The sequence below is a fragment of the Glandiceps talaboti genome, chromosome 22 (genome assembly GCF_964340395.1).
Source record: "Glandiceps talaboti chromosome 22, keGlaTala1.1, whole genome shotgun sequence".
NCBI classification, from domain to species: domain Eukaryota; kingdom Metazoa; phylum Hemichordata; class Enteropneusta; family Spengelidae; genus Glandiceps; species Glandiceps talaboti.
Genome location: NC_135570.1, coordinates 11,644,912 through 11,670,321, shown reverse-complemented (window position 1 = coordinate 11,670,321; position 25,410 = coordinate 11,644,912). Strand labels below are relative to the sequence as shown.

Genomic DNA, 25,410 nt, shown 5'->3' with positions numbered 1-25,410 from the left:
ATTTGTTTCTATTAGAACGACGTAGAGATTCTGTCGTAGATTGGAACAAGGCGCCTGGGACATGTTATGAACAGGTAAGTGTTGTTAATTGAGAGATCGATATGCTAGTTCACTCCGTGTGTTCGTGTGGGTGGTGGGCATGGTAGTGGTATAAACACTACGGTGGTTTAGACAAACACAAGAATTGATTGCACTCTCTCTGTATCGACAGTTTAAAACGGAATTGTTATTCGAAAATTCAATTGGTTTAACTACGACAGAGACTATAATGACGACATTCAGAAAACGAAAGTGCTTAGAACAACCTGTGGATACATAATGACCTTAGTGTCACCAAAAAACAGTGAACGAAACGTCCACAACTTGACTGGTTTGGGTGTGTCACATCACATTATACTCTCCGGTCTACTTGTTAAAATCCGTGTATTTTTTTCAGCCCGGTTGCTTTCTGTAGTAATTTCCTAAAAATCTCTCAGATTTTACTAATCCTGACACTGTTGTGTAATGTAATGGCCGGAGGGTATGTCCCAGCGCCATTTTGGAAGAGCTTAATGCAAACAAAAGATGAAAGTATTTCTAATATACATGATGTACACATGACGTGACCTGCATAACGAAGTCAGGACTGATGCGCACTAAGTCATTCATACAACATAGAAACTAAAAACTTCTGGTTAAATAATCACACAGAGTGCAAAAAAAAGTTGGATTTATGGTGAGATGTTGGCTGCACAGTGAGATGTACACATACTATTGACATTTGTATGATTTAGAGATTTGCTTCAACAATGAACTAAACAGGTATGTGGTAAAAGTTGAACCCGTGTCAGTCCGCACCCTGATACAAGCCTGGCTGGACATATACAAGTAACACCATTGTACCGAAGTAGCAATCTATCGCTTTATTGCTGAAGAACCCTGTCGAGGGTTTTTGTCTACACAGTAGGGGCATATTTTGTGTCTACTGCTGTCGATGATTGTTTTCATCACCGAGGTTAGAGTCAGTGGTCTGGTCGTACAATCTAAACACAATCTATCAATCAACAGGTGTCCTCCAAATTACACGGCACAGTTCTTATCAACGTCTTTCAAATTCATTGCGGGGAGCAACTTCAAGTCTCAAACGAAATTTGTTTATCTCATCGCCAAAGGGTACGGCAAATTTAATGGTCAATAATACAGTGGTTAACTTTTACTATTGTGTGTTAACTTGTGTTTATATACACTGTTAGTAACCCAGTATAGGATAATGGAAGTAAAAATGTTGTCAGGTTTTGACACGCTCTTTCCTCTCATGATAATATAAAAGAAAATTAATACATTGATACTGGTGTTATTTGTAATAACGAGCCAGGCAGACAAGAACTGACAGGCTATAAAAACACAGATTTGAATACTATCGAATTTCTCAGGTTTGGATAAACTTATAATGTCTGTTCCAAATTTCAACGCCCTAAAATTTAGCTGTTGTCAAAAAACGTCCCCCAGACACAGGTGTGAAGGGCCGTCTCTCTAAACCGTAAACGTGCATTTTAGTTTCATTTCTATTCGACACTTACATGGGAATCGTAGGAGCTTTTGTTCAGGTGTAGGATTTATGTTCATCTGGCAATAAAACTTGAAGGACGTCTGCTAAACGACGGAAAGAGCTAATGTGTACAACAAGGGACTAAATAATTTTAGTATATATATCTAAATATATGTAAAAAAATAAAATAACAGGAAATACATTGGTGGTCTGATGAAATACGGAGGAATCCTTTCTCTACACAAAGGTGTTACATTGTAAAGGGAATTATGTGCTGGTAATCTTATTGGATTTCTGTTGGACTCATTACTTCAACAAAGCCAGTGAAAAAAATCCGAAATCGAAATAATTTCTAGTATTTCGATGACATTTTAGCCATTTGATTTGTTTTGTTTACATCGCAAATCTGTGTACCTCAGTGCCTTTTCCTTTTAAAATGTATGCAAGGCCATTGAAACACACCCATGTACTATGTAAACGAATGTAAACACCAACAGCTTATGACAAATTTTACATGAGGACCCGGTAAAAAGTGGTCGAAATGAGTCATCGCGGGTCATAGCGTCTGCGCACTTTTTAAATACCACCTCTATATTGGAAGATTATTGTGTGTAACGGGAAAACTATAGACAGGGGTGGGAGATGACACTTTCTTTTCAGAATAAACAGCCTTGCCTGAGGCTACCATCAGGCTACCATCTTTGATCTCTTGCACGGCAAACCTATCTTTATTGTCATTATTCGGTCACGCGTCGGTTAAACTTAAAGTCTGACGTATGTGAAAATCGAGGTTTAGGAAATGTCAATGTTGAGAGAGATAGTCGAGCCACTTTGACGACACGGTCAATTTCTACTGCGTTGTTTACACATTGACCACACTCGAATCAATAACAGTGTACCTTCTATCTGTCATCTATTCATATGCAAATTATCATGCTACCACAAGTATAATAAGAACTATTGTTATGTAAATTAGAGATATTGACACGCGGTATGAGATTGGCACTTCACTTTTCAGCATGTCATGGGCTAAGGCGTTGTCTCATATGTGAGAACTTTAGTAAAGACTCTTGTGTGCTGTTTATCGTGTCTCACAAACACAAACAACGACCTAGATTATACGAGTACACACTCAGAACTTGAAAGAATGGACCCACATGAATCGTATTGTTCAGTGATGAGAAATAAATTGACATTCACGATTTTATGTGGTACATATATACTTAACTTAAAAAGCGGCTGCACGAGCTGCAATGGGAACATTTTTGAAAGTTGTTAGGTATAATGAGTTACTCATAATATCATACACCCTATACAGTAATTGAATCACCGGCATTTGTGAAGCTGTACGCACGATATGGTACAATAAGTCCAATCAAATTAAATTATTGGTCCGCACCCTAAAATCAGCGCCTTCAACGTACGCAAAATTCTAACCTGTGACTATACTAATTATATGGACAAAATCGGACCCTATTTAACATATCCAATATAAATAAATTATTATTTAAAAAAAATAATTTTCAGTGAATATGTTGTTGGTTGCTTGATCGAAAAAATAGTATTCCAATTACGGCTAGTGCAGCTGAGACCAACTAAGTAGGGTACAGACTTTCAAAATTACGGAGAAGCCAAATATATCACTGCTTCATCTCACCTATAATAGAAATTATGGGATGGAGCACATATTATGTAAGTTAAACATAGACTATATTCAGCAGTATTGAAAATTTCAAAATTTGACATTTTTATTCAAGAACTAGAAAATCATGGGTATAAAGTGAGCATCCAAAGAAATCCTGAATACATGAAAAAATGCTCGTTATTCCTTCCCACTTTCTACACCTTCTAATGTTGACCATGGTCTGAGAAATGTCGTTCGTTGTTCTCAGTATGTAGATCCCCTAATCCCGTCCACCATCCGACAGACAGACAGACAGACAGACAGACAGACAGACAGACAGACAGACAGACAGACAGACAGACAGACAGACAGACAGACAGACAGACAGACAGTAGATATTCATTGTACGTTAGTGCTATTACTGTTGTGTCCAAGTACTAGTGTTATGGTTCGACCGCTATAGAACCCCATCCCATGGGGCTATCTTTAAGGTGACAATGCGTAATTCAAAAGACCCCAGGCTCACTTATTCTCCGTCATATTTGCTTTTGCGTCAAGGTAAACAATGACATGTACTGATGTACACGTTTCTTTAGTTACACTTAGCAAGGTAAACTTTCAACATCCATTAGAATATCTCCGAAATGTTATTTTTTTACTTCTCAGTTTTACGAAACAGATCGAAAAGCGTGCTACTTGAGCTTAGCTTCTAGTATTACTTGTTAAAACCAACACAAAGCTACAAAAACCGAAGTGAAACCACGAAAGGGTACACCCAAACTTTAATTTCAATTTCTATAGGGTTAGTAACTCGACACCGAATCATGACATTCCAAGGTTGACTGAATAAGTTATTGTAAAGCCAACTACCATGAATTGACGGTAAATCACGAACTCTTCAATGTGTGTTTGAAATTCTGCATTGTTATCAAAGATTAACATAAGAATCCTTTCACCTTCTATTTATCTCAGATTAGGGAGAACCAGACTTTACTGTTACATACACTGTATATAAACTAAAGAAGAAAAACTTCAATTTGTTGACACAAATCATTGATTTATACAATTTACAGACTACTATGATGATCTGTCTTCCAGACACTACATACAGGGTTAGACATGCAATTCGGAGACATAAATTCAAAGGGGAATTAAGGGAACGTATGTATGTATGTATGTATGTATGTATGTATGTATGTATGTATGTATGTATGTATGTATGTATGTATGTATGTATGTATGTATGTATGTATGTATGTGTGTGTGTGTGTGTGTGTGTGTGTGTGTGTGTGTGTGTGTGTGTGTGTATGTATGTATGTATGTATGTATGTATGTATGTATGTATGTATGTATGTATGTATGTATGTATGTATGTATGTATGTCTGTTTGTGTGTGTGTGTGTGTGTGTGTATGTATGAATGTATGTATGTATGTATGTATGTATGTATGTATGTATGTATGTATGTATGTATGAATGTATGTATGTATGTATGTATGTATGTATGTATGTATGTATGTATGTATGTGTGTATGTATATATGTATGTATGTATGTATGTATGTATGTATGTATGTATGTATGTATGTATGTATGTATGTATGTATGTATGTATGTATGTTTGTGTGTGTGTGTGTGTGTGTGTATGTATGAATGTATGTATGTATGTATGTATGTATGTATGTATGTATGAATGTATGTATGTATGTATGTATGTATGTATGTATGTGTATGTATGTATGTGTATGTATGTATGTATGTATGTATGTATGTATGTATGTATGTATGTATGTATGTATGTGTATGTATGTATGTATGTATGTATGTGTGTGTGTATGTATGTATGTGTATGTATGTATGTATGTATGTATGTATGTATGTATGTATGTATGTATGTATGTATGTATGTATGTATGTATGTGTATGTATGTATGTATGTGTGTGTGTGTGTGTGTATGTATGTATGTATGTATGTATGTATGTATGTATGTATGCGTGCGTGCGTGCGTGCGTGCGTGCGTGCGTGCGTGCGTGCGTGCGTGCGTGCGTGTGTATGTATGTATGTATGTATGTATGTATGTATGTATGTATGTATGTATGTGTGTGTGTGTGTGTGTGTATGTATGTATGTATGTATGTATGTATGTATGTATGTATGTATGTATGTATGTGTGTATGTATGTATGTATGTATGTATGTATGTATGTATGTATGTATGTATGTATGTATGTATGTATGTATGTTCTCCCTCGTAGAAATCGCAGTGCTACCGTATTCGTCGTAAACAAATATCAATTTTTTCTTTCTTCGTCTATTCTATGAAAAAAAATTCATATTGTTGATATCATAATTTAAACACGTGATAGTTTACATGAACTCTTCATTCAAGACTCAATGGTGCCAACTTTGAAGTGAAATAAACTGTCAATTGAGCAAGACGACTAGTTATGAGGAAAGAAGGCATGTACAATTGTTAACATTTGGTCACGACGAGTGCTTATACCAACATAATGCATGCACAGTTTAGGTTTCTGCTAATGTGTTTACAAAACGTCTGGTCTATCAAAGTACTCCGTAACATGTAAATTAAGATTTACACAACAGACTAGTTTATAGGTAAGTGTTCTTTGTAACAACTAATTACGTTGAGGCCAAGACACGATAGATATAGGGTTGGATGTGTTGCAACACCAGTATGAGTGATCTAAACCATGTCTTTTTGAATTTGCATGATGAATCAAAGTGGGTGTAACTTCTTTCTGTGGCCTTTGAGTGATCAAAAGATCTAGAACTCACCTTAACGTAGAACATCAGTTACAATATGAGAAATTCACGGTGGATCACACCGTGCTGTTACTTTAACTCTGGGTCCTTCAAAGTCATTTAACCAACCAACCAACCAACCAACCAACCAACCAACCAACCAACTAACCTAGATTCGATTATTAACCAACCAACCAAGACTCAACCAACACAGATTCAGTTAACCAACTAACTAATGACCAATCAACCAAACAACCAAGACTCAACCAGCCAACCAGCTAGCCCATTTTAATTGAAAATTAGTATTCACAGACCTTTAGTAATGTAAACATACAAAGGCATACTACTTACTTTCAAGTGTCTTGATTCTCTACAGCGTTCTGGTGACGTCAGGGATATTGAAATATTAAATACACATATTACGCAAGAGTTCCTAGAAAGTTCACAATTTCCTAAATGTAAATCAGAACAAATACAAACCAAAAACTCTGAGTAATCACAGCATAGTTGCAATTATAGTACGTAAATCAACGTTATGACAGTACTGGTAATTGAATATTTTTCATTTCATGTTTAAGAGTGATTTTGTGTGTGTGCCAGGAATTGCTCCAAGCGATTTTTCGAGACAGACATATACAAACAAAAACACATTGCATGATTCTACAGGATTTCTATTCAGGTTTGAGACTACGTCTGCCTCATAAACTTTGTTTGCAAGCTCGTTGCCACGACTCTGAGACCTGTCACGGCTTTCCCAGTCTCAGACAATTGTGACGGTCTATTGTGAATATCCCCCCCCCCCATTTTTTTAAACCGCACCTCGAAGTCTGTTTATCCAGGGTTTATCATAATTTACTTTGAAAGTGAAATATTCTACACATCATAAAATTAGAAATCTTTCGAAATTCGCCTCTAGGAAAATTTAAACCTTGTTTTTTTTTTCTATTTGTTTACAGGAAGTGACGTGTTAGTCAGGCTTATACAGTTGTCTGAGGAAAGGTAAAATTGGACTTAACACGATGACGGAAGACACAGGTATAGGGATTCCGTCGAGACCCAAGACGGCAACTCTTACAGATCCCTACACAACTCTAGAAAGTGAGAAGCCGTCGTTTGTTTACATCAACCTGCCGGCACACCAGGCGGCATTTACCGGCGATGTGGACTCACTACCGTCAATATTTTACAAGAAGGGAGTACCCATGTTTGATGTATCTGGAAATACACCTTTGCATGTCGCGGCTAGAACAGGGAAAGGGGAGTGTTTAAGGTGTGTAAGATACATATTTTTTTTTATAATGACTAGATTCGTTTCATAAGTCAGTGGTTTTTAATTTGATAAAAGTTACGAGATTTTTAGAGACTCGCTACTGTTAGCATTGTCTCCTGGTTGTGCTGGGTGAGTGGGGGAGGTGTGACGTTACCAAAATCGTGGCACACGTTTTGTTTTGTTTAGCTATGCATACTTGAGTCAGTCAAACTCACAGACCCCTGTGGTTATTCTTGGGTTTAATATCGATTTCACTGTGAAGCATACATCTAGCATATCGGCCAAATAAGACTTGCTGAATGAAGTTGCCTTATTTCAACGCAAAACATGACTTTGTTAAAATTTTTGAAACTCTAAACTTATACAATCATGTAGACGAGTTCTTTACGCCGGATTGTGTATTTAATACACGTAATAGACACACCGTATATAACAATATACGAATAGGAGACACTACAGGTGGAAGTTTCCCCCTAATTCCGGCGCAGCCGACTTTATGCTCTATCCCGGATGTAAAGTCTGGGAAGCTGGGTCATAAATGAGTATTTACGACATTCATGAAGACTAAAAAGCCAGACATAAAATAACTATCGTATAAGTGTCCTCACGTGTGAATAACCTAAGAACATCGTCGACAGTTTTTCTAGCAATTCTAAATTTTGATGAAAATATTAATCATTCAAAGAGAAAGTCTCCGCGAGGAATTGAAAACTGACAACCTTATCCAGTAATCATTTCATCATTTATTTTGTAGACAACCTTCATATTCCCATGTCAATAGTTGAGATCACCGTTCATTTTTTATCGCATATATATAATGTTAAATCATTCTTTAAATTTGATAAGAGATGGAGAGAAATCTGTCACGGTGAGTGATTTGGTACGACGTAGAGATATATCAAACCACATAGACAAGGATAACGTCACAATTTGACAAACATGTCAAACACATGCCTTTTCAGTTCAGCGCTTTAGAAATCGTAGATTTACATTTAACTACATCGGTTGTTTGAGTCCTGTACGTATTTCAAGGGTTTCACTTCGAGGTCAATTCTTGAGAACTTTTACATCATACGACCGTAATGATGTCCCTCAAGTAGCTGTAATAATTGTAGCTTTGTTTTTATTTACAATACTTTTTTAAACTTCTTTAAAAAAAATATTTGATTTTGTGACTCAACAGTGTTCGTTTACTGTTTATTTTCTTTACGGGGTTTGCAAAGAGGATCGAGAGTGACGTAGAGAAACCGCTACAGTACTGCATCTATCCATCAAAGTGACGTAAAAATGTATGGCGCTTATTTTAAGGAATAATTTCAAAATATGAGTACACGTGTTGGGTTAAATAAATACAATTCATTGATTTGTACTTGAACATGTTATTTCACATTACACTTTTAACTGACGTCCTCACAATTCTGAGCTATCGTTGGACAGTAAGCGAAAGACCCTGGTTATATGATGGAGGTGTAATAGGGGAGACCCTAATAGCTCCATAATATATATCGAACTAGTAGCCAGAACTTTTAAATATAACACCTCAGACCACATGGTCCGAGATAACACATACGTCGTAGTGTAAGTTGACATTGACTTTGCCTGTATGAAGTTCAATCGTCAAGTCTAACAATGACCAAAATCACTGCGTTTCAGTGATAGTATGGCCAAATCACTTTAGTTATTCAGGTGACACTAATACGTCTTAAGAGATTGGTTGTTATATCCGACTATTGATTCTTTTGTTTGTAAGATGTATACACAGCTTTACACAGTGTAAAACCCAATTTATGATAAATTGGTGAAGGTCTGAAAAAAAGGCGATTATAGCTTGGTTGCATGGAATGTGAAATTTAGGTGGCTCCCTGGAGATATCGTTCTGGGAGAATTAATCCATGACGCCAGTGTAAATAAGTAGTCGCTTCACAACGTGCAGAATTCTTGCAACTGTACAGTGAATGTACTGCTAAATTACCTACATACCTTGCAAACAACGAAAGTATACAAGCATACAGAGCATAGAACGTTTCCTCTTTATCTGACGCTGGAATGTCTGAGAGAGCTTTGTAATTCTCACCTATCCCGATCTCCGATTGACTGATATTTCACCTTCTGTTTATTGTGTTCTTCCATACTCTAACTATAAGAGCGCCATGATTCACCTCGTCTCACAAAACCACATTGTTGTAGCATTGTATCTCATAACTCTCACTGTGACACTTTGTTTACCACTCTGTTTTTTGAAGTACCTTCGTTCACATATTCACTGACTGGGCGTTGTTGTACTCAAGAATAATTGATCATGTTGTCGTGATTTGAACTGACGTTATAGTCACGCCAAAGTCTTCTTCGACATTCAGATAGAACTTTTACCTATGGGAGTTATTGAGTTTGAATACAGAAATGACTAACTAACTAACTAACTTTCTGACTGACTGACTGACTGACTGACTGACTGATTGACTGACTGACTGACTGACTGACTCTCTCTCTCTCTCTCTCTCTCTCTCTCTCTCTCTCTCTCTCTCTCTCTCTCTTCTCTCATGATTTCTGGGAATATATATGAAAAAATAGCGAATAATTTCAACAAATAAATACAAAACGAGCCTGTTATACTGAAATTAGAAATATGTTTAAAGTTTCAGCGAAATACGTTTTGTTCTATGCATTCATTTATTGTATAGGCCCTAAGTAGTTTCATGTAGATTATATGACATGAGTCGTTATAGTTTTGTTACTAATGACAGTTACCATGGTTACCGGGTTGACTTTAATACACAGAAGCGACATAGAACACAATACAACAATTGGACACATGAGCATTCAAATCAAAGGGAATATAAACAAATAACAATGAAAGGCATTCTGCACAAATAAAAGATACATTACATTTATCTATGTTTACATTTTCGTAATTACCTTTTTTGTTATTTTAGTTAATACAGATTCTATTCTATTCTATTCTATTCTATTCTATTCATGAACAAAACGTGCTTCACAGAACTTGAGAAATTCAGGCACGAACGCCCCGGAAGAACACTGGCTCAATAAATCAATAATAAAATAGATATTCAACAAACACCAGTGCGTTATTTTATGAATCTTTTTTTTTTTTTTTTTTTTTTTTTTTTTTTTATAGAAATGTAGCTTTTGGCCAACAAATAATTTACACCGAGATATTAACAACTTAACTAAATAATTTTAAAGGGCTTTGAGCACAGCTATATGAAAACTAACATTATTGTTTGTTGTTATTTTGGTCATTTGATAGCTGGCTGTTAGTCCATACATGTATACCAGTACGGGCTAAGAACAAACAAGACGAGACTGCAGCCCACGTGGCAGCGGCTTACGGTAATCTCAAATGCCTTCAAATGCTCCTGGAGAACGATGCCAACCCATTGGACGCAGCTTGTGATCGTAACGTGGACCGTATGACAACACTTCACCTAGCAGCGGTGAATGGTCATAGACCAGTAGCTGTGTGGCTCCTATCCGAGTACAAAGCTACCATAGCTGGTATGAGGACGAAAAGTGGAATGACAGTTATGCATATAGCAGCTGAAAGAGGTAATGTGAAAGTTTGTTCGACAGAAATTATTACACATGCGTAGTCTAAGAACAGATGAATGTCATAATGACATTGGATACATAGCATTTGGCATCGTTACATCTTCCCATACTAAGCAACATTAACAATCACCACCACCCTTCACCGGAAATTCTAAGTTTTACCGTCCCGTCGACGTTCCAAAGACAAGAAAACCAACAGAGCTAAATATTCATTCATTCCGAAAGCAATCTTTTTTACTGAACCATGTCAGGAATGATTTTTAGTAATAACTTGTTGTGGAATTGTTTTAATGTATCTGCCTTTGTGACTATCTCTTATTTTTTGAACTTGAACTTTTAATTTTTGTATAGTTTTAATGTATATTGTAGTCTCTACCGTCACACAAAGAATTTCCCATTTTGGGACAATAACGATATATTGTATTGTATTGCATTGTATTGAATAGGTCATATGGAACTCGTAAAAGTCTTGACAAAGATGGGATCAAAGATGGTTACATCAAAGGACATCAAAGGTAAGTTTTGAATATTCAGAAACATTCGACATCACGTAGGAAAAGGTCAACAATGGTATGTTCTGACTCGAATCAGCTTTCCGTTCCGTCCCATAAACCCTATTCGACTCATGCGTAGCCAAATTAAATAGTTTGGCGATAAATGCTGGCTTTTGTATGATAACATTTGAGAAACGAAAAACAGGTCCATATGCACTCTCTGCTTTGTTGAAAATTTCGACAGGCGTAACTGATATATGTTTTAATGGGTTGAAAACATAGGGGAAGAATGCCTGCCGATCATGCATACATAATTGTAGATCTCTAGGCCGATCTCAAAACACTTTCTTAAAACTTTTTGTTCAAACGTAAGCCCCTCCATGCACACACACACACACACACACACACACACACACACACACACACACACACACACACACACATACATACATACATACATACATACATACATACACACACACATACACACACACATACATACATACATACATACATACATACATACATAGATACATACATACATACATACACACACATACATACATACATACATACATACATACATACATACATACATACAGGCACATACACTATTACAAAAAAATCATATGCACAAGTCAATTTTTGTCTAAATTACCTCGAACAGGAACACAAATGTCAAATTGTATATCGTACGTTACATTTCAAGTTTCAAGAAGTAGTGTGGCACATATATATGTGCTATTATAAGATTTCAAGAGACATAATGTATACACACGCATATATAATTTATTGAGATCAGCATCTAGTAGGATATAAACTCAGTATCCATACTCACCGGTACCTTTGATTTGTTGTAAAACTGTAAGATTTCAAAATAAAGGTCGTAAAACATAAATTTGATGTCCTTACTTTGTCCTCACCAACTTTTTTCTATGCAATCTTTTCGTGCCAGTTAAGAAACATATCAAAAATGATATTGTGCAATGTGCTTTGCAAAAAGGTCACATGGTTTAATATATTCTTTTGTAAAGTTGTGTTATCCAGAATTTGGTGAATGTTGCTTCCTATCAACATACCCGCAACTTTAACATAAATGTAATAAAGTTACCACTCTTTGACTGTGAGTTAATGATTTTTCACGGATAATTTATGAAATTCGTAATTTACATTTTATTTCTGGATCCCTAGCCTCATATAATACTTTGCCATATAAATAATTGTTCTATCTTGTCTATGTCAATCACTTCCAGGTCAATCACCGCTTCATTATGCAGCCAAAAGTGGACAATTGACGTGTATGAAATACATGGTAGAGCATAGCGCTTCTTTGAACCCACGGAGTCTGCGTAGTTTTACCCGTGCCACACCTTTACATGCAGCAGCCGTCGGTGGCCACCTAGATATGGTCAAGTGGATTATTAGTAAGATGGGCCCATTGATGATTCTTGATAAAATGGATGGTGGTATCACACCCTTACATATTGTTGGTGGTAAGTTAAATCTCAGATTGACAAAATTACAAGTTCTAAGCTATCTGTCTCTCTCTGTCTTTGTCTCTGTCTCTGTCTGTGTCTATCTGTCTGCCTCCCTCCCTCCCCTCTCCCCCTCCCTCCCTCCTCCCCTCACTCTCTCTCTCCCTCCCTCCCCCTCTCCCCCCTCTCTCTCTCTCTCTCTCTCTCTCTCTCTCTCTCTCTCTCTCTCTCTCTCTCTCTCTCTCTCTCTCTCTCCATCTAGTCAAATGGATGTAAGTAGAACAACATTCCATGTTACTACAGTAGTTTACATACTATTAGGTGTCAAGACAATTACTAATATCATATGTCTTGATACCCATGTGAGTTATTGCAATACAAGATATTCATTTCTCTAACTAGGTGTTTGGCGACATGTATCAACAGTGTCATGTCTGAACTCAAACATAGTAATTACAAATTCATGACATAATTTTTTCTCCTCCAAGGCTTCTCCCAAACCGTATAAAGGGAAATAAAAATACGACACCAGTAGATTGATAACACAATGTCATTTATCACTACTTCAAAGAGAAGACCTCAATAGATATATTATGGTTTTGGAATTACAAATGTTGTCGATGAGAGAGAATTATATGTTTAGACTATTTTACTATTAAAGTAGAATGTGCCTTTGGAATCAAAACATTTAAAATCTTTCCAAAGTTCACCATATGAAAGCTTGTTCTTGGACATTTTTAAATATTACAAGAAATTTGGGGGTTCACCATCTTGTTTTCATGGAAATCAACACTCTATTATTTTCCTATAAAACATCATTAATATCTGGGCAACTAGTGCAACAGATACTTATGCGCGTGTGCTCTAATAGTTTTGTATCAAAAACACAATATCATATCATTATAGTTTTTTTTAATGAAAGGTACAACCTAAATTCTGATTTGTTGTCCATAGGTCGAGGACACAGTGACTGCCTTAAATGGATGATAGGTCAACTCACAAAGTCAGGTGCTGTTGATGCCAGAGACAACCAAGGAAGAACAACAGCATACTATGCAGCAGAAATGGGAAAAGCATCCTGTTTATCAATTCTCGTCAAAGGGGGCGCTGACATCCACGCTGCTGATAAGGTAAAAATCGTGTCAAAGGCCCACTTAGGAGGAGGATTAAAATGTAGATCTGAACTATAGAAAAAGTTTGTCCAGAACAATAGAATGACACCAGATAATCCCTATTTATAAGTTAACACTAATACGACGACTGGGATTGAAACATAGGCCTTTATTAAAAGAAAAATCAAGGGTCTTCATCATCTTGAATTAATCTTTTTGATTCTCATTTAATACTCGATTCCAAATATTTCAAACACTGACGGTTTTATGTTTATGCACTTCCTCCCCCATTGGGCCCCAAGACCAAACACATTATCCAGCAAATTATTGACCAATCAGAATAATCCTTGGAGAGCAACTTATTGACCAATCAGAAAGATCTTTGCAGAGTAACTTATTGACCAATCAGAAAGATTTTTGTACAGCAACTTTGGTGACTTCTTACACAACCATCTGCACATATCATACATATTGAGTTTGGGTAGTGCATTGTGTTGTCATGATAATGATTGCCATAAATGAAATTAATAGACATGTGATGGCATTCTAAATATGTGATAATTATACTCCGGATGTCTTCAATGGACATACTCATAAACCAGAGCTGATACTCCTTCCTTGGAGGGTGCCATAAAAGAGGTTGTGGATTTTGACAAGAGGTAGATGAGGAAGAAAATTGGATGATCTCAAGACATTTGTAAAATATACACCATTTATATACACAATGCATATACACCCATATTTGTGTTATAAATTCTAATTACAGTAGAGTCGGCCTACCTTTATAATTACTGGCCTACATATCTGACTTTCACCAAGCTTGACAATTATCTCAAACAGCACAATCTCATATGATGAGCCTTCCAGCTGTGCAAATGCAAACAGCCTTAGTAATGAATGAGTATGTTTACAACTAGACGCTGTGTTGTAAAAGTTTCTCCTAGTTAGTTGACCTGTATGTTTACAACATAATGCTGAAAGTTGTTTACTTTTATTACAGCATGGTAATACTCCATACACGTTAGCCATACAAAGCAGTGAGAAAGACTGTAACTTGTATGCTATGTCACTGACTGGTGGTAAAATTATCGACCCTAAATTTGTCAGTGCATCTAAAGCCTTTGGAGAAGGTTAGTACCAAAGTTTGTTGCTAGGCGATGGGACACCCGTTTTTTTGCTTAAACATAAGAGGAACCAGTGGTTGCATTACAACTGATTATTTTATAGTAATCTAATTTTAATTTTATGGTATGTCATTGTGAAGTAGTTTACAGTCTGGAAAATAATGATAAATTATACACATTCTAGGGCTTTATATAGCAAAACCTGAATACTGTAAACCTGGAAAGTTTTTTCTAAAGACTTATTTCTTCTTTGCTGGAAAACAAAACCCCCAAAAAGCATTTATTAAAATGTGTTCTTGTGCATGAACACAATGTGCCAATCAGTAATTGGTAAAATTAATCTTTGAAAAGTGGTTTGAAGACAGTAAAACTGCAAACTTTTCTGGTGGTGAAAATATCTCGGTGTACAGTATTTGCTGGATTATACCATAGACATTTGTGAGATACAAGCACATTGAACTATATCTCAGTGTGCCAAAATAAAATTAAGATAAAAATGATAAAATTACAAAATTCAACAATTTTTTTCACCAGGAGAAGACAAATACAAGTCTAAATATTTTATAAGCCCAATCATCGCTATAAAAGCAATGGATGAAGACATCATGAAAAATTTCAAGTCACATGAAAAGGTAAGTACAGAATTAAATAACTTACACAGGTTATAACATACAAGCAGTTCATGGCTATTTGCATAGACCTTTTGATCTGGCTAGGTCTAACAATCCCCATTATCACCGTCGACCAAGACATCAAAATTCAATGCTAAAAATGTTTGAATTGCTCAAGTGTTATAACCTAGCTATTTTAGTCTTTTGGAGTCTCCCAAGCCGATGAACATTTTTGGTTATAAATTATATATTCTATCATTTCACAATAGTGTGGAAATTGGAGACTCGCATGCCCTCCATAATTGTCTTCAGAAACCCATGATGCACAGAAACCCATGATGTGTGGCATACTCAGGGTATATACACAAGTGCTTGCGGTGTTCTCTGTGGCTATATCACACACTCATGAAAGTGCAGCAGAACACACCTCAAGCATAAGTGCAAATACCTCCAAGTACCCATACTGGAACTCCTGCAGAATGGGATTCTGTTATTATTACATATGTTTATCCAAAACAGCAAATTGCAGTAAAAATGATATTGTGCGATCGTATGCTTTTCAATGATTGTGCACTCTCTTGCATACAGGAATACAAGAATGTTTTCAGCATAGCACTGCAGTGCAAATACCTCTAGTAAACAACAGTGCAAATAATCTCTGCTACATATATGATAATAGTTCTTTGACATCTGCGTACTGTCCAATTATTTGATTATTTGATAATAATACAAATAATCTTTATCTCATGATATCATTTCAGGAGAAAGTAAAAGTAAAAAAGAAAGGAAAGTTCTTAAAGTCGAAATCCTGGTCACGAGAACCTAAGAAAGTAAAACATACGCCAATGAAAAGTGCCAGTGTAAGCCATGGTCTTGGCAATGGTAAAATAGGTGGGATTAGCACTGCCGCCATTGCAACAGAAACAGAGATAACGCCAACACCACTTAGACAACTCTTCCAACCAACTAATCGTAAGTAGAACATCAAAAAAGTTCTCAAATATTTGTTCTTCTCAAGGCTGTCTTTGGTAGTCTTAGATAGTTCTTTTTCAAGTTCTTTTTCATGGTTTTATCCGACCAAGTCTCCACTGTCTGTGGTTTTATCATAGAGTCTCCACTGTCTGTGGTTTTATCATAGAGTCTCCACTGTCTGTGGTTTTATCATAGAGTCTCCACTGTCTGTGGTTTTATCATAGAGTCTCCACTGTCTGTGGTTTTATCATAGAGTCTCCACTGTCTGTGGTTTTATCATAGAGTCTCCACTGTCTGTGGTTTTATCATAAAGTCTCCACTGTCTGTGGTTTTATGATAGCGTCTCCACTGTCTGTGGTTTTATCATAGAGTCTCCACTGTCTGTGGTTTTATCATAGAGTCTCCACTGTCTGTGGTTTTATGATAGAGTCTCCACTATCTGTGGTTTTATCATAGAGTCTCCACTGTCTGTGGTTTTATGATAGCGTCTCCACTGTCTGTGGTTTTATCATATAGCGTCTCCACTGTCTGTGGTTTTATCATAGAGTCTCCACTGTCTGTGGTTTTATCATTGAGTCTCCACTGTCTGGGGTTTTATCATAGAGTCTCCACTGTCTGTGGTTTTATCATGGAGTCTCTACTGTCTGTGGTTTTATCATAGAGTCTCCACTGTCTGTGGTTTTATCATAGAGTCTCCACTGTCTGTGGTTTTATCATGGAGTCTCCACTGTCTGTGGTTTTATCATGGAGTCTCCACTGTCTGTGGTTTTATCATTGAGTCTCCACTGTCTGTGGTTTTATCATAGAGTCTCCACTGTCTGTGGTTTTATCATGGAGTCTCCACTGTCTGTGGTTTTATCATTGAGTCTCCACTGTCTGTGGTTTTATCATAGAGTCTCCACTGTCTGTGGTTTTATCATAGAGTCTCCAGTGTCTGTGGTTTTATCATAGAGTCTCCACTGTCTGTGGTTTTATCATAGAGTCTCCACTGTCTGTGGTTTTATCATGGAGTCTCCACTGTCTGTGGTTTTATCATTGAGTCTCCACTGTCTGGTTTTATCAAATGACTATATAAACTATGAAGTTTCAATTTTTTATGATAAACTTGGATGCGAAGTGTCCCTCCTAATAAAAGGCAACATTTTTTCTTGCGGTCAACATTATACGACTGGATTTACCCCGACTTTAGGGGAAAACCATGTGTCACAAGAAACAGCTGTGTGTCAGTTGCATCTCAACTTTGTTTACAGCAAACACTGCTTGAAACTAGAGAAGCACATGTTGTTCACTTATTGTGCCAATAATTCTTACATCAGGAATACAATTGTTATTATTACAGTTGGGAAATCCAATTTTGCAATTCAAAAACTTAAAATAGATTGCAACAGAACAGTACTATATTTTGTGTGAATTATTTGCATATGATGACATCAGTATGAATTATTTGCATATCATTACGTCAGTATGAATTATTTGCATATCATTACATCAGTACATATTATTTGCATATCATGACATCATTTTATTGCAGGACGAATAGCGCTGCCTGATGTCGGTGACCAAGATGCACTGATGCTGAGACAGCAACTTCTGAGTGAAAATATTGACATCGAGAAATTTCCAACTCCAAAGTATGACAGGTAATACTAACTTTCTAGCATTTTAAACTGTAAAGCTGCAGCACTAGGAGTTCTAAATCTTAAAGGAAAAGTCCAGTCAGACTTATTTCTACCTTTAGTACACTTGTATTGATTACTGCTATTAACTTACATATGATTTTGGATTTTGGGTGATAAAATAGCACATTGGTAACTTATTTAACTTTGAAATCTTTAAAAGAAGCCCTACTGCACTTGATGTGTTCAGCTGTTTGGGGGAGTTCCCACAGGGGTTTATGGGAAAACCTGTTATGGTGACATCACAACTACCCTAATTTCTGTGTCTCTCTCTCATATTACCAGTAGTCCAAAGGACAAGAATGCTGAAGAAAACAACAATACAGATGGTGAGAAGGTTGGAGAAAACTGGACTTTGAAAGAACCTGCAGAAGTGCCTGTTGCTGAACAAGATAACGCGAAAAGGAAAATAAGTGAAACTTCCGTGACTCTTGGAGACAGCTTCAAGTGGGTTGAAGATGAAGGTTTGTTTAATGAACCAGAAATACCCAAACCTAAAGCAGTTGTAATACCCAAAAACATAGACAACAAAACACCTCTGTCGACATCTGCAGTTACGAAGAGTACCAAAGACGACTCAAAAGTAGAAATGAAGGGTACAAATGATTCCAAAAAAGAACTACTTAAAACTGAACCTGAAAAAAAGTTGCCTTTAGCACCACTTACAATTACCACAAATACAAATCCAGATTTCAATCCCGATTTTAGCCCACCCTCATCACCTGATGAAGCCCCAGTGGACAGAACAGTATCTGTTTCAGCGCAAGTGCATCGAGTTCGCATTGACTCTGAGAAGGAAGATATTTTGCCAAAGCAAAAAGTAACTGCCGAGAAAGTCATTACCATCGTCAAGTTGGGGGGTACACAAACTAAAAGTGTACCACAAGAGGTTGCGAAGATGACTGAAACGGAAAAAACAAGTGTATTGTTAGAGAAAAAGGAGAAAAAGACTGATATTAAAATAGAAAAGGTAGTAAAGTTCTCACAACCAACAAAGTCACCAACGCCGCCACCACCACCACCACCACCACCACCACCACCAAAGCTATTGCTGCTGCCACCATCACCATCACTACCACCACCACCACCATCACCACCATCACCATCACCACCACCACCATCACCACCAGTGATTTCAGCCCAAGTGGGCGAACAAGCAAACCAAGACAAGAAAAGGACAAAAGTTAATAACAGGATCTTGCAATTAATGTCAAAATTTGAACAAGGCTTTTTTGAGGTTGACAGCAACGAGAGTCTTCGTGACAATGAACCTGGCACCCCTAACAAGCAAACAACACCAACTGATGTGGCAGCAGTTAGTAGAACTTGGCTTTCACCGTCAAATGATGCGAATGGTACACAAGACAAGATGGTGGAGCAGAATGGTGCAAGTCATGTTGAGAATGTCACAAGTGATACGGAGAATGCGTTGAGTGATAATGAAAACGTCTTAAGTGATGGAGAAAACGTCTTAAGCGATGGGGATGAACAGGTATCTAATAATGGATCACCAAAAAAGAAAAACAAGAAACAAGTAAGATTTTTGACCCCTACAAAAGAACAGTTGATGAAAATGGAAAGGAAAAGTAGACCTCTGAAAGTGCCAGCCATATTTGACACCAGAGAACGTTCTGATGAGACAGTTAGTAATAATGGCAAAACTGCAAAGCCAGTTTCAAATGGCAATATCACATCTGGCAATAAGCAACTGAATTTCCACGCTGTTGAAGCACTGCATACTGACTCTGGCATCAACTCATCCACAGCAGGGTTGTCAGGGCAACCAGCAAAAACTACAAATAATACTGCAAGCCAATCAAATAGCAGTCAGAAGCTGGATGAAAGTTTTGATGAAGGTAAACATATTATGTTGTAATTACAAATAGTTTGAACACAGTACATTCTTTAATTATAATGCCAACTCATAGGGAACTTGCAATCCAGACTGAGCATGCTCAGATGCAAAGGACTATGGGATTATCTGTTGTTATCGTAATATCTTATCTGGAGCTACCAATGAAATAAACCTCCCACATTGGTCAGGGTGACTATGAATTGATCATTCGTGGTTATAAACAATTTAACAACATTGTTTACAATACTAATTGATCAGTATTTATTATCACATTTCCCATCATGCAACATTCAACATGGCGGGTTTGCAAGTTCCCTATTCTCAGTTGAAATCAAGAAAAAATTAGGGGTCAAGGGGTCACCACACAACTTTTGTATGTATATAGAGAGGTAACATGATATTAAACTCAAACTATTTTAGAAATCAAAATGGCTACCTGATACTATTACTGTGTTAACTCTCTATGGGAAAATAATCGATTATTTCCTTGAAAACAAAATATCAAATCCAATTTTTTAAAATTATAAGTACCAGAAATAAGCTTTTATACAGCAAAATTTGGAGAGATTTGAATAAGACTGATTTTTAGGGAAATTGGTCCCAAGTCACAATATACCTTAAAGTGGCCATATGGATGAGGATTAGGTATTTATTTTGGATTCTTAATTTATAAAACAATTTTATCACGGCTTCATACTTGGAAAATCAATGTGAAACAACATAGGCCACGTCCTTGTAGTTCTAGCAATTGCAAAAACATAATAAATGTGTAAAATGTTTATTATTGTACATACAATAACAAACATTTTTTGCACATTTTTGGCTTTTTGCAATGTATTGAGTTACAAACACAGACTTAGACGATGTTGTTTCATATTGATTTTTCAAGTAAGAAGCCATGATAAAATTGTTTTATAAATTAAAAATCCAAAATAAATACCCGATCCTCATTGATATGGCCACTTTAAAATCACTGACTGGTTACTATTTGATATAGTTAACCTCCTCCTAGCTGAAAGTGCAGTGTCCTGTGTGGCTGGCATTGTGGACAACTGTAACATCTAAAGATGAAAACACAATGATACGATAATAATCAAAGCTATCAACTAGAAATTAAGTTTTATCAGATGTGACAAGTACAGTACAAACAGTGTCACATTACTGTTACAGTCATAACATGATGTTTTTGATGAAGGGATAGACACATTTCAACTCCAGGCTACCAGTAACAATAACATAGACACAACAAACACAGTGGGATCCTTTACCCAATCACATTGACAAGTGATATAGACTGTAAGCATTGTTATATACATACAGGCATGTAACAGGCTTCTGTTGAAAACATTTCACATGGACTTCATGATTGTAATGGCTTCAATTGTTTACTTTCTGACTGATAATTAACATATCAACTTGTCTACATCTATGTCCCCTACTGTGCATGGCACCTCTATTATTGTTTGTTTTGGATTTGACTTTGTCTGAGTGTGTGTAAAAAATGTCTTCATATGAGTGAAACACCAAGGCAAACCTGTTTGTAATTATTTCATATTGGAATTCTATGATGAAGTGCATGAACTGTTTATTTGTAGAAAATTGTAACATTCTTTCATTCAATTTGTTACAGCAAATTACAAGGCCATGTCTACAGCATTAAAGAACCGTATGCGTCAACCAATGGACCCTTACTCTGATTTCAAAGAATAAGTGAATGGCAACGAATGGACCTGTATTCTGATTGAAATTATTCAAAGTCACCCATAGCAACCAATGGCCAGTAGGCCTACTCTGAATTCAAATGAACAGTGGCAATCAATGGCCCCTTACTCTGAATTCTAATGGACAGTGGCAACCAATGGCCCCTTGCTCTGAATTCTAATGGGCAGTGGCAACCAATGGCCCCTTGCTCTGAATTCTAATGGACAGTGGCAACCAATGGCCCCTTGCTCTGAATTCTAATGGGCAGTGGCAACCAATAGCCCCTTGCTCTGAATTCTAATGGACAGTGGCAACCAGTGGCCCCTTACTCTGAATTCTATTTTACAAAATATACCAACTGGTGTGTATTGTCATAAATCACAAGTCTCTGAATGCAAAGAATCGTTGTCGTACACCAGCATGAGAAATTAGAACCATATAGTTGGGTTGGGTTGAGTTGAGATGTACATAGTCTGATTGTAAAATGTATTATAACTATGCCATGTCAGTATAAATATAATTTTCAACTGAATATGTAATACAATATATTTGACAAACATTTCAAATTGTTTATTGTGTATTTACAGTGTTGTATGTTTAATAGCCTGCTTATGTTGCTTATGGTATATTTCGTTTAATCTCTGATACCTTCAAGAATTGAAAAAATCTGATATCTCACCGCATAATTGCCCAATCAGCTCACCCTGGGTTGTCCCATATAATTATTCAAATGAAGTGATATGCAGATGGACACAAACATAAGTTCAGACATGCAATTTCATGAGTTCAAATTACCCTTACATGCACATACTCATCTGCATATCACTTCATTTGAATAATCATATGGGGCAACCCAGGGAGACGAACAAGCTAATTGGGCAATTGTGCATTGAGATTTTCAAACCGTGTTATCAGCTTTTTGCAATTCTAATCACAAGTGAAATTATCGGAGATTAAATGGAATATGCGGTAAGTGCCGTAAACAGGCTATATGCGTAATCACATGTAGACAGGATGCAGTCAAAAAGTACTATTCACACAAAAAAATCAATTCAAAATAACTGAGTACTGTATTATATTAAGGCACATTTTATACTTATAAAATATATATATATTCAGTGAACTTACAGTTACTCAGGATATTAATATGATTTTGTACTATCAGTAATTTTATGAAGTTAAAACACTTGACTTTGTTTAGTTTCCCCAAGTACTGGTAGATTTTTAAAGTGAAGTGACATTACTTACTATACATCATGATATACTACTACATTTGAACATCAATTTTATTTTTTGGGAAAATGTCGTCCTTTTATGGTTTGATCTAAGGATTGATAACCTAATGCTAGGATAAACTTAGGTTTAATAGAATGACACATAAATGTGGAATAAATATGCATAATTGTTGGTACTTAATTCATATAACTGAATGTCTATAGAGGAGGGTACATACACAAGGTGTGATGATGAATTGACTGTGAATATTGTGATGTAGTTAACCTGTTTACTACGCTGTCGAGATACATCGATCACTAGCTGGTAATACAAGGGTTAGGAGGTATGGCCAGGTAACAATTATCTCGACAGTGCAGTAAACAGGCTTTGATATAGTAAGAGGAGGGTACAAACAGTGGATGGGACAATTTACTAATGATGCATGATGGGTAAATATAAGGTTTTGGAACTCTGGTATTGAATGGGGGATGGAGTGGTTACTGATAAAACTTGGATAGATTTTTTGGATCTTGTATCATAATTTGTATGGATCCCCAGTATCAACCCTGGGGAACTCGGGTAGATTTTACCTATTTACCATCCTTAACAAGAACACAGAATCTTAAACCCACAGGGGTATGAAATAATTGTGAGTAGGGTTATCTTTATGGGTAGTTGTCACAGGGAGGTGCAACATCACAGACTACCAAACCCTGGCATGTGTCATAAGGAAAATATGCCGTGGCTAATATAACTTCTAATTAATGGAGGAGAACTCAGTTTTGAATGTTTAGAAGTTAACCATACTATGGAAAAACTATGTTTTAAGTTTCAGTCTTAACAGCATATCCTGAGGGCAATAAAAGGGACCCCTTTTGTGCAGACCATCCATGTTTTGTTGCCTATGGCATTACCCCCTCCTTCCCTGGGGGTGGCCCAATCAGCTTTCTAATCCAACTTAGCCTTTTTCATAACTATTGCCAAGGGCTTCCCCTCAACACTACAATAATGCACCATGGTCAATGTAAGTTAAAAAGCCAAGGTTTATTGCAATAACAAATTCTGATTGGGCCAATTACCATAAAGTCGTTTTGTTTTGTTAAAAAGTTGAAGTTTTGACTGCATCGTGAGATTAAAACTTTCATGGATTATTTCCCCAAATTTGCACTGAAATGTATAACAAAGTTCATATTCATTAATACCACATGTTGGTTTATGGATTTACCAAATTGAAACCAACTTTAAAAAGCTTGCATGCCAAAAGATTTTTTTTTTACCAAATCTGTATTTTTACAGCAACATGAGGCCCTTTATTAAAAATAATATATTTTGTTTAGAGCAGTACATTATACAGTACAAATATAGTGAGAATGGTAGTATGTTTGCTAGAGAGTAGAGAAGGGAAAATACCCATATTTACAAAATGCCTGTATTTTCAGAGGCAAATTCAGCAATATATTTAGTCATATGATCTGACGTTGCATTTTTTTTTACAACCATGTATTCCTGAATCCTATTTATTTACCCGAATCATGTTTATTTAAGGCAAAGAAAATAAAAATAACTGTGTATTTCCGATAACATGGCCTCGTAGTAACGTTTTTTTGTTTTTTTTTCAAAAATATTACTTCGACCCAATACCAAACAAAACGATGGTCAGAATACCACTTCTATAATATTTTATACAGGCATCACTAGGGAAAGAAAACAGACGTGCGTGAAGGTCAAGAAGACACTTTTTTTTTTTAAATGTTGAAGGTCAGCAGCTTAAATTAAGGGTCGTCAGGTTATCGGAAACACACAATTTTTTTAATTTTGCTGAAGTATTAAGGTATGGTGTTGTAAGTTTATTTGATTAAAAAAAGGTTCTGGGGTTCAAACAATTTTCAATACTAAAGAATTATTTGAATATGAATTCATTTTTTACAATTTTTGTCTTTTTTTATACTACATAATGTAAGTACAAGGTTACTAACAATTGTTTTTATCATTTTAAAGCAAGAATTGTTTACACTTTTAAAAAAAATTTGTAATACAATTTATTGGTAATTCAAAATTCAAATTTACTATATGTAAGACATAATGAATGATAATTATGCTATTAAATATGTAATGCTGTAACTTGTATTGACTCTATGAATGCTTTGTATCATCTTGTGCGATTTCTCTTTTGTTCTGCATCTTTCCCCTTGAAACATTTCCGTACAGTACTAGTGCTGTATATGTTAGTACGCCCTCAAACGTTGCAAGGTAGTTATTTATTCAGTAGTCTACCACACAGATGCTTGATGGTACTGATAGAATCTGCACCCCAAGGGATCTCTTTGGGTAGGTACGCCCCCCAGGAGTTCATGGAACAGACTAGTTATTCAGCAGCAAATTGGCCAATCATAGAGTTTCTTTTATATATATTTTCAATATG

General features: G+C 36.2%; 1 protein-coding gene across 1 annotated transcript in view; it reads left to right on the top strand.

Moving 5' to 3' along the window:
- Positions 1–24,949, top strand: part of LOC144452205 (uncharacterized) — a 25,015-nt gene extending 66 nt beyond the window's left edge. Inside the window, exons 1-12 of the mRNA XM_078143254.1 lie at positions 1–74; positions 6,870–7,183; positions 10,452–10,750; positions 11,200–11,268; positions 12,501–12,740; positions 13,677–13,852; positions 14,835–14,964; positions 15,493–15,590; positions 16,331–16,541; positions 18,073–18,181; positions 18,503–20,073; positions 21,703–24,949. The exon at positions 1–74 is cut by the window's left edge and continues 66 nt beyond it. Coding sequence (XP_077999380.1) covers positions 6,933–7,183; positions 10,452–10,750; positions 11,200–11,268; positions 12,501–12,740; positions 13,677–13,852; positions 14,835–14,964; positions 15,493–15,590; positions 16,331–16,541; positions 18,073–18,181; positions 18,503–20,073; positions 21,703–21,782 — 3,234 coding nt within the window. The 5' untranslated portion in view covers positions 1–74; positions 6,870–6,932 and the 3' untranslated portion in view covers positions 21,783–24,949. The remainder of the gene's footprint in view (positions 75–6,869; positions 7,184–10,451; positions 10,751–11,199; positions 11,269–12,500; positions 12,741–13,676; positions 13,853–14,834; positions 14,965–15,492; positions 15,591–16,330; positions 16,542–18,072; positions 18,182–18,502; positions 20,074–21,702) is intronic.
- Positions 24,950–25,410: the final 461 nt, after the last annotated feature.